Raw genomic sequence first — 11,055 nt, 5'->3', positions numbered from 1 at the left:
GGAGCCCAGTTTGAATTGACGGACGTCCGCGGCAGCCAATCAGCGCCCGCCGTGCGCAAAAGCTGTGTTTATTCCACTCATCCGGCCAATCAGAGCCGTCCTCGGCGGCCGAGCGCGTCATCAGAGCAGAATGTGAATGTGGGCTGCCAGTTACCGGACCACACTCTGCTCCCATCCCCCATCCCGAGCCAGCAATGGCGGCTGCCTTTTTTTTTTTTTGTTTGTTTGTTTGCCGCTTTGTCCTTCTCATGTTCAGCTTGTAAAAGCCATGAGTACAAAACTCGGTAAGGAACAATACGTGTTTCAGTTCATGAGCACATTATAATTATTTGTCGCACTTTGTCTCATCGCATGTCTGTTGTGTCGCACTGCTTTTTTTTTTTTTTTTTTTTTTTTCTTCTTCTCCTCCTCCTCTCCTCCTCCTCCTCCTCCTCCTCCTCCTCCACGACGACGACGGGGCTTTTCTCCCGGGTCCTAACAATGGAGACGGAGGAAACGAGGCCACCACCAGCACTGTTACCACACACACACACACACACTTCTTCACCAAAACCGTTGCTCGACGAAGATTGTGTGTGTGTGCGCGCGCGCGCGCGCGTGTTTTATTCGCGCATCGACCTTGAGCCACGAATTTATGGGACGTTATGTAAAAAAATAAATAAATAAAACTCAAGAGCGGTCAAGTGCGCACATACAGAGATGAGTGAGGGAGTTTCAAACATGGGCGTCGGGGAGAGGAGAGGAGAGGGGCGGGGCGAGCAGGCAGGCGACGACCGGGAGCTGCGATGAAACATGGCGGCGGTGTTGCACATTAACATTGTTTAATCCTGTTATCTGATTAATAGCGTTCATAAGGCGGGCGAAGAGCTGGCAGTAACGTTATAAAAAGCTTTAATCCACTAACACTATGTCCTCGACATTTTTGTCTCTTCCCCTTCCCTTCCCCGAAGACTTTGCCCCTATTCCCTCGTCGCACCGGTGGGCGGGAGAAGCGGTCCGTAAGTCGCCGCTTCACTCGACAAGATGAACATCAATCAATCAAATTGTGACACTACGTCAACCGGAGCGCTTTCCACTCGACATATTTAGTGCGTAATTCGGTGTAAAGCTCGTTTTTTCTCGTGCTCCACCGTGTCGAAAAGGCTCTCTGGCCGAAGCCTGGCTCGGTTTTGTCGGGTTTCATCGGCTCTGCTTATTGTTTTGTTGTTGTTTTTTTTGGTAGAAAGAAGAAGAAGAAGAAGAAGAAGAAGACAGTTGCAACGGCGGGCAGGAGAGGAGGGGGGCGTGGCCTCCGGGTTTAGAAATTCTATCCATTGTTCCACTCCAACGCGCGAGGAGAACACCTCTGTGGAGCCCTCGGCCAATCAGCGGCCGCCGACCTCCTCTAAACTCCGCCCACAAGCCTATATTAAAGGCTCGGCCGTCAGCAGCGTTGGCCACTGGCACAATATAACACTGATTGATCCGCTAACCAGGAGAGGGATTTACTTTATTCAACCTTTCATTTCAGCCGTCCTTTATTTTATTGAACTAAAACAATGGCAGACACACAAGTTGACTCCGGCTCGGATATCTCTGCTAAGGTAAGCCCGCCTCGCACCTTCACCGGAGCAGCTTCTCAGCAGAATAAACGCGTCCCCAGGCTGTTAACCCAGATTATTTTTTATTTTAATTTTTTAATTTTTTTTTTTTTTTTAAAAACAAACCTTTCGTCGTCGCTTCGCGCTCATTCGGACTCGGTGAAGTCGGAGCCTGTCCGGGTGGAGGTGGAGGTGGAGGTGGTGGAGGTGGAGGAGGGGGACGCCGGTGTTTAAATTCTGTTTCTCCAAACTCCGGTGGAAAACATCACAGAAATAAAGCGGGGGGTCTCGGCACCGCATCATGGAAATACGCTGCGTTTACAGCCGCGGCTCATTGTCCGGAGAGCAACAGTCTGCGCGGGGTCTTTGTTTATGCGAGCGGCTCGGTTCTCCTCGCCGAAAACACACGCGCACCAGGTCCGGACCGGAGGACTGGTGACCACCGCGCACACACCAGGTCCGGACCGGAGGTCTGGTGACCACCGCACTCTCTCCCTCCGCGGCTCTCTGGGCTCTCCGCCCGCTGCTCTTGTCGCTGAATCGACGCGCATTTGTTCCACGTCTCTTGCAGGCGGCCGCTCGATGCGAACTGAAGTCGGATCCCGGCTTCCAGCTCCAGAGAGCCGGGTTGTTTTTGTTAATGGAGCTGGAGCTGGAGGTGGAGGGGGGTCTGAGGCTTCGGCTGCGGGTTTGTAGTGTGAAGTTGCTCCGTTTGAATGGAGGGCAGGAGGTGCGCATTCACTCCGCTGTCAACTTTCCGGGGCTCTCCACTTCCAGCCTTTCCCCCCAGAAATGTTATTAAATCGCGCTCCGGGTTGTTTTTTAAAGGCACCGGCGGGCCTGCTTGCACCGCCCGACCCCGGTTTGTTTACCGACTCCGGAAGGTCGGCTGCTGCTGCTGCTGCTTGAACGGACTGTTTATTCAGCCTCCGTTTACCGGAGAGGCTCCGACGCGCGCACACACGGCCGGCCGCGGCTTCCGCTTTCTCTTCAGCGGGGTTTTTTTTTTGGAGCGTGTTTGCAGGGGCGCGTTTATGTCTCAGGGGAAAAGTTTTTCTTTGATTTTTTTTTTTTTTTTACTGTAATGCAGCCCACTTCTGCTCTCCGTGCGCGCGTGCGTGCGTACGTATATGTGTGTGTGTGTGTGTGGAGGTGTGATGTGACGGTGATCCGTCACCGTTTGGGCTTTCTCCTTCTATCCGAACATCTTTGTGCCTTTTTAAATGTTAATTTCCGTCCTGTTGGACTTTGGATCAGATTGGGTAAAACTTTAATAGCCTCCCGCGGGTGGAGGGGAGGGTGGGGGTCGGGTCTCCGCAGCAGCAGCAGCAGTCGGTGGAACAGGATCCAGCCTTTAGATAATAAGAGCAGCAGCGAGCCGCGGAGCTGAATAATTATGACTGATTATAACAAATGAACATATGGTGAAGGTGGAGGGGGGGGTTGGGGCCTGGTATTAACGCTGATAATCCGGGTGGGGGGGGAGATGCCCGTTCACTCACTATTTATAGTTGTGGAGCATTTTTACGCACAAGTGCGTTTTTACGCACAGTCGGTGAGCGAGCGGAGCCTCCGGGCTGAAGCGGCTCCTGCCGCCGAGGCTCCTTCACAGCTTAATGGATTTTAACCGATAAGATTATGTAAAGCAATCAGCAGCAGTGTGTGTGTGTGTGTGTGTGTGTGCGTGCAGCGGGGATAATAAGGCTGTGAACCGACGATGTCGACAAAACGAGGAAACCGAGCGCTATTAATAGGCTCGGCGGGCGGTTTTCCGGTCTGAGTGGGGAGCTAAAAAACCCCGACGGTGTTTTTTAGACGGTGAGCTCGCGGGCCGCTTTATTTTCGCTTTTCTCGCTGCCTGCCATGTGTCGTCTTCTATTGTCCTTTCCAGCCTCCGTTACAACAAGCGGCCAGCAGCGTGCATCGCGCTCGCCGCCGCCTCCTCCTCCTCCTCCATCACCACCTCCCCTCCCTCCCTCCTCCTCCTCCTCAGCGCCCTGTGTTATTTTAAACGAAGCGATGCATCCTGGGTATTGCAGTGCCTCTCCCGGGCGTGTCTCGTGACATATGGCGGCGATGGCAGCCCGTGGAAGACTACAATACCCAGAGTGCCCCTGGGGCCACATCAAAGTATCAGATTACAACACATTAGAGGGGATGGGGCGGGAGGAGGAGGACTGGGGGGGGGGCGGATCTGCAGAGACCAATATGGTGTTTAAATAGGAAGGCTTCACTCTGACTGGGACTGGAATAACTAGGCCATCAGGTAGAGGGGCAGGTAGCAGAGCTTCACCCGCCGGCTGCACCTCGCACTCACAAATTTTTACATTTCTTATTCAGCGTTTTGTGTTTGCTTCCACCAGGACCTGAAGGAGAAGAAGCTGGTGGAGGAGAAGGAGAACGGCAAAGACGCTGCCACCAACGGAAAGGTAACCTTCGCCGCCGCCGTGACCCCGCTCCTCCTGGACTTGAGCTGAAGTGAACTTTAAACTTTTTGCTTGTGTGTTTGCAGGAGAACGAGGAGAACGGCGAGCCCGAGGTGGACGACGAAGATGACGAGGAGGTGGATGAGGAGGACGAGGAAGATGACGGAGAAGGTGCCTAGAAGATTTTTTTTTTTTTTTTTTTTTTTTTAATGCCATCGTTTCCCAAAACTTGCAACAAAAAAATCTCATTCTTCTCAACCTTCGTCCTGCAGGCGACGAGGAAGACGAGGAGGACGACGACGACGAGACCGAGGGCGGCACAAAACGGGCAGCTGAGGATGACGACGAAGACGATGAGGTGAAGCGGCGAAATCTGACCCCTTACCAAAGAATCTGAGCGGCCGGTCAGGTCACGGCCTCGCCGTTTAACTAACCCACCTTCTTCTTCTTCTCCTCCTCTTCTTCAGGACGACGTCGAAACCAAGAAGCAGAAAACCGACGACGACGATTGATGCGTTTTCCCCGATCCTGCTGAACCACTTCCTGATTCTTCGCCTCTGACTGTTTTTATATGTCGCAGGTGGAGGGGCTGGAGGACTGATTTAAAGGGGATAGAAAAAATAATAATAAAAAATAAAAAAAATAATCCAACATGGTCATTAGCAAGTAGAGTTCAACAAACATCTACCACGTCCACACTCGCTCGATTCCCCCCTCAAAACTGCAAAACAAATTTTCTAGAGGAACCCGCCACCACATCGACGCAGAAATCCGGCTTCTCTTCAACAACAACAACAACACGAAAGGAGAATTTGTTTGTATTTTTATTTACATTTTATATTTTTGTACATATTGTTAGGGGGGGGGGTCAGTTTCTCTCTCTCGGCAGCGATCTCGTCAGACCAAATCGGTGCTTCTTTAACGAAAGATTTTACTTGGTTGACCATGTTACGATATCTCAACAGATACTAGGGAAAAAAACATGTAAAAACAGTTAAAAAAACATGAAAGACAACCTCTTAAGCCGTTGAACTCAGAGCATTCCAGTAAATTTAATGTATGTACTTTAGCTGTACCATAACTAGTTTGTTTGTATGGGAGGGTAAGGCCAAAGAAAAGAGCCTCTTTTCTTTTTCCTTTTTATTTTGTTTTTTGTCTGCGACTTTTTGTTTTATGACGGCCTGTTTTGATGTATGTGCGAAGTTTGTTGTTTGACAATAAACCGGACTTTTATTTTGTGAGTTGTACTTTGTATCTCTGCTTGTTTTTTCCTCTCTGCTCGGCGGCAGAATGGCGAAGGATTTCAGGTAGAAGTAAACTCGCGGGGGTTTTTTTTTTTTAAAAAAGGGGTCAAAAGTCACTGGGCTGCAGCTTAGCTTGGAAAGAACTTGAATACATTTATTCAAGTGCTGTACCTAAGTACAGTACTTGTACTCGAGTATATCCATTTTATACTACTTCAGGGGGGGTCACAAGTAGACATAGCTTTGTTTTTAGGGGTCACGAGCTGAAAAGGTCACAAACATCTCGATTAATCAGTATAAACATTTCAGAGGGAAATATCGTACTTTATACTCGTCTACATTTATGTGACAGCTGTAGTAAGTTCTTAGTTTGAAGGGGTTTTTTGTATAAAGCATTATGAGAGCAGTATTTAAAACATTTTGCATTGTTCTACATTAAATGTGTGAGTTGGGGGTTTGGATCCACACAAGGCGTCGCATGGTAAGTCTGATGGGTTGTGAGATGATTAATAAGGGAGGAAAACAGAAAAAACTTTTTTAAACTTTCATCTACTTTTGCTTTTTTTTTTTTTTTAAATAATCTTTATTTTACCCGTAAGTTTTAAAATATAAACCTTAGCCAAACACTAAAGCACCTGAGTGCTTAAACAGCCACAGAATAATGAGTGAATGTTAAAAATAGTTTAAAGCAATGACCAAAGAGCTTAGTACACCTGTCCTCATCTCAATACAATAAACTAGAAAATCTAACTTTACTTCTTCAGGACTGTTCAAATAAAACATGGGAAATATTATTATTTGGTTAAACCGATGAGGGATAACAAGAAGACATTACTTAAATACTGTAACTGTATATAAAGCAGTTAAAACTAGCTAACTGTGTATAAAACAGTTAAAACTAGCTAACTGTGTATAAAGTAGTTAAAACTAGCTAACTGTGTATAAAGTAGTTAAAACTAGCTAACTGTATATAAAGCAGTTAAAACTAGCTAACTGTGTATAAAAGTTAAAACTAGCTAACTGTGTATAAAGTAGTTAAAACTAGCTGACTGTGTATAAAGTAGTTAAAACTAGCTAACTGTATATAAAGCAGTTAAAACTAGTTGACTGTACATAAAGCAGTTTAAACTAGCTAACTATATAAAGCAGTTAAAACTAGCTAACTGTGTATAAAGTAGTTAAAACTAGCTGACTGTATATAAAGCAGTTAAAACTAGCTAACTTAATATAAAGCAGTTAAAACTAGCTAACTGTGTATAAAGCAGTTAAAACTAGCTAACTTTATATAAAGCAATTAAATCTAGCTAACTATATAAAACAGTTAAAACTAGCTAACTGTGTATAAAGTAGTTAAAACTAGCTAACTGTATATAAAACAGTTAAAACTAGCTAACTTAATATAAAGCAGTTAAAACTAGCTAACTTTATATAAAGCAATTAAATCTAGCTAACTATATAAAACAGTTAAAACTAGCTAACTGTGTATAAAGTAGTTAAAACTAGCTAACTATATAAAGCAGTTAAAACTAGCTAACTTTATATAAAGCAATTAAATCTAGCTAACTATATAAAACAGTTAAAACTAGCTAACTGTGTATAAAGTAGTTAAAACTAGCTAACTGTATATAAAACAGTTAAAACTAGCTAACTTAATATAAAGCAGTTAAAACTAGCTAACTTTATATAAAGCAATTAAATCTAGCTAACTATATAAAACAGTTAAAACTAGCTAACTGTGTATAAAGTAGTTAAAACTAGCTAACTGTATATAAAACAGTTAAAACTAGCTAACTGTGTATAAAGTAGTTAAAACTAGCTAACTGTATATAAAACAGTTAAAACTAGCTAACTTAATATAAAGCAGTTAAAACTAGCTAACTGTATATAAAACAGTTAAAACTAGCTAACTGTATATAAAACAGTTAAAACTAGCTAACTTAATATAAAGCAGTTAAAACTAGCTAACTGTGTATAAAGCAGTTAAAACTAGCTAGCTGTGTATAAAGCAGTTAAAACTAGCTAACTGTATATAAAGTAGTTTAAACTAGCTAACTGTATATAAAGCAGTTAAAACTAGCTAGCTGTGTATAAAGCAGTTAAAACTAGCTAACTGTGTATAAAGCAGTTAAAACTAGCTAGCTGTGTATAAAGCAGTTAAAACTAGCTAACTGTATATAAAGTAGTTTAAACTAGCTAACTGTATATAAAGCAGTTAAAACTAGCTAACTGTATATAAAGTAGTTTAAACTAGCTAACTGTATATAAAGTAGTTACTTGAATATTACCATTTCTATATTGTGCTTTTTACTCCACTACATTCATTCATTTCACTAGCACTAATAGAGTTACTAGTTACTTTTCAGATAAAGATTTTACATGAAAAACACATGATGAACTTAGAAAATATGTTGCACTGTTATGGATCAAAGCTTACACATGAATGCTTCAGTATAAATATCCTATAAATACAACATCCTTAACATTTTGCATGAAGAGCACTTTTACTTTTGATACTTTAACCACATTTAGCTGATAATACTTCTGAACTCTTGCTGAAGTAGGATTTTGAATGCAGGATTTTTCTTACTTGTAATAGTATTTTTACGCTGTTGTATAGGTACTTTTACTTCAGTAAAGGATCTGAGCACACTGTTGGACCTCTCGGGACAACAACAGTTAACAACCGTCTAATAAACCTGGTGGTGAAAGTCTTTTTGAGTTTATGTCAGAGTTTACACACCGAGCAATGAAAAGACAGCAGCGGCACAAAGAAAACAAACAGCAAGAATACAGCTTAACGATAAACTTCCAAAACTTCCCTTAAATATCATGTTGAAGATGTTTAGTGAATCAGTCAAACCTGCAGAATCTAATATTGTAAATGTCTTGTGCATCACTGGAAAGTAATTTAAAATAGTTCACTGCTGTACTATTTTAGCTACGTTAGTATTTCCATTTTATGCTACTTTATGTTTCTCAGATATCGTACTTTTTACTGCAGTACATTTACTGCCATATTCAGTTACTTTGCACATCCAAATCATACGATCAGTTTATAAAACATGATGCATTGTTACAGTGTGTGAAGCAGTTAAAATTAGCTCCACCTCGACCAGCTGCAACAGTGGTTCTCAACGTGGGGGTCGAGTCCCCCAAAAGGGTCCCAAGATTAATCTGAGGGGTCACAAGATGAAGGTATAAGAAAAGAAAATCTGTATTTATGTTTCACAAACTTGTGTTTACTTTTTCTGAGTTTTAAAATCCTTCAAAGGAAGCAGTCTGCCCCGAGTTTGGTGAAACTCATATTCGTGTCCACACTAAGGCCATAACTTGAGACAACGGGACGATTTACTTTAAAGGGTCAGAAGCCAAAAAAGGTTGAGAACGCTGCTTACAACGAGCATTTTTACTGTTAATACTTTAAGTAGAGCTAGCTGAGAATATTTATGCACTTTTTTGAATGCAGGTTTTGAATGGATTTTACTTGATACGTGATGATAGAGTATTTTTACACTGTGGCTCCGTGTGCTGCTTGAAGTAAAGTGAAGTACTTGAAGTACTTCTTCCACCAGTAGTAGTAGTATGGGTCGGATGCAACCCAGCATTAGTAGTAGTAGATGGCACCATCGATGGGTGGAAAGTAACTAACTACTTTTACTCAAGTACTGTACTTAAGTACAAACCTGAGGCACTTGTACTTCACTTGGGTATTTCCATTTTATGTTACTTTCTACTTCTACTTGCAGATTAAGATTTTACATGAAAAATGCATCATAAGTTTATAAAGTACAAAGCATTGTTATAGATCAAACTACAAACAGCATATAACGTTTCTCAAATTTAGCTCCAACTTGACAATATTAAAAATATGCTTATACATTAATGCAATAATTTATATGATACATGTTGCCATTTTGCAGAATGAGCACTTTTACTTTTGATATTTTAAGCTGATATTACTGTACTTTTACTTAAAGGTCCAGCGTGGAGGATTTAGTGGCATCTAGTGGCGAAACCGCAGTTTGCAGCCATTTGAACACCGCTCGCCTCGCCCTCCCCTTCCAAGCGTGGAGGAGAAACTACGGTGAAACTCGCGAAAGGCCCAATCCAGAGCCGGTGATTAGTTTGTCCGTTCTGGGCTACTGTAGAAACATGGCGGCGCAACATGGCGGCCTCCGTGGAAGAGGACCCGCTCCCTCCGTAGATATAAACGGCTGATTCTAAAGGTAACGGAAACACAACGATTCTTATTTTCAGGTGATTAAACACTAATGAAAACATACTTGTAAATATTATATATTAGATCAATAGATGCTCCTGAATGTTACACACTGGAGCTTTAAAGGACAGGATCACAATTTATCAAGTCTGTCTTAAAACAGTAATCAAGTTCCCACATGAACAATGAAACAGGTTTTTTCTTGCTTTATTCATTCCTCTCGTTCGTACTGGACATTAACGGATCTCCTGACATGCTTTCTGTGTTCTGCTGTTCGTATGGGCATCTGATTACTGTTGTAAAACTTCAACAGTTGTGAAGCTTTAAGTGGGATTTTGAATAAAGAAGCATTTTCACATCGTGGCGTTTTTTATTTTAACTTGAAGTAAAGGATCTACCGCTGTAGAAGTTTGACTAAAGCCCTGCAGATTTAAGAAAAAGCTTTATATCAAATAATACGAGTTAATAAAATCGGATGCAGAGCGTTGATGGTGTGAGCGGTGAAGGCGGAGGATTGCACTCTTGCACCCTTGAGCTGTTTGCTGTTTGCAGTTACAGTTTCCAGTCTGCCGTCAGTCGAACATGACGGAGCCTGAACGGGCGCAGGAGGACCTGATCTCTGTTCAGTCATGTCAGCTGCTGCCTGCAGGGCCCAAAACTCAGAGAGGAAGTCCACAGGAATGCTAAAGACGGCATGTTGCTGATGCCCCGCCACGGTGCTGCTGTACAGGTGAGCAGAGGCTTAGTTTTGCTATTTATCCTACAAATCAAATCAATATTTTAAAAAAAAAAGCATGTTCTTATTTTTTTTTTAAATAATGTATTTTTCTTTCAAATATTTATTTATCAGGTATTTATTTGTAAGTATGAGTATGGGAATTTGTATTATTTATTTGTATTTTTTTTATTTATCATTGACATTTAACAATATTTTAAAAAAATAAATAAAATTATTTAAAATATGTTCAAAAATAAATTTTTCTTCTTTACATTTATATATTTTTCTGGTATTCTTTATTTGTTTTTTGATTTTTATTTATAAAACCTTATTAGTATTTAAATGATTCATTTTGCTATTTAAAACATAAAAAATATTTTACAAATTATTATTAACATATATATTATTTTTTAAATCTCTGCATAAGAGTTGAGTATCACAATCACATTAAAGATACATTAAACACTGATTCAGCTTTAAAGCTGTGGGACATGAAGCAAATGTTTTATATGTATTTTCAAAGCTGTGAATTTTAGATGGTTACCATAGCGCCCCCATCAGGAGAACTGCCCCCAAAACTGAGTGTAAATCAGCTGGGTGTCCTCTGTTGTTGCTGTTTGAGCCCGTCTGGTCCCAGCTGGCTAACAGGGCATCATTAAAGTGTGAGTCTCTGTGCGCTGCAGCTTTAAGACCTAAAAACCTCAGACCCGTCCCACCTCAGCAGGTGGTTTGGAGCGGCACCTCCCTGCAGCTCTCACATGGTTCATCCCAAACCAGAGGACCAGAGCCCGTGGAACGGTCCATTACTGCAGGACGGGGGAGGATTATATCGAATTCAATTTGTAGAGTTTCGACTCTGCATGAAGGT

The 11,055-nt window shown here is 42.1% G+C and overlaps 1 protein-coding gene across 1 annotated transcript; it reads left to right on the top strand.

Moving 5' to 3' along the window:
* The first annotated feature begins 376 nt into the window (after window positions 1-376).
* On the top strand, window positions 377-5,253 carry ptmab (prothymosin alpha b). Its single transcript, XM_044219777.1, has 5 exons — window positions 377-1,583; window positions 3,944-4,009; window positions 4,093-4,177; window positions 4,279-4,364; window positions 4,474-5,253. The coding sequence occupies exons 1-5, from the start codon at window positions 1,539-1,541 to the stop codon at window positions 4,516-4,518; spliced, it is 327 nt and encodes a 108-aa protein (XP_044075712.1). The 5' UTR covers window positions 377-1,538; the 3' UTR covers window positions 4,519-5,253.
* Window positions 5,254-11,055: the final 5,802 nt, after the last annotated feature.

This window comes from Siniperca chuatsi, linkage group LG13, assembly GCF_020085105.1.
Source record: "Siniperca chuatsi isolate FFG_IHB_CAS linkage group LG13, ASM2008510v1, whole genome shotgun sequence".
Taxonomy (NCBI): Eukaryota; Metazoa; Chordata; class Actinopteri; order Centrarchiformes; family Sinipercidae; genus Siniperca; species Siniperca chuatsi.
The sequence above is the reverse complement of the archived record's forward strand: the minus strand, read 5'-3'. Positions and strand labels throughout refer to the sequence as shown.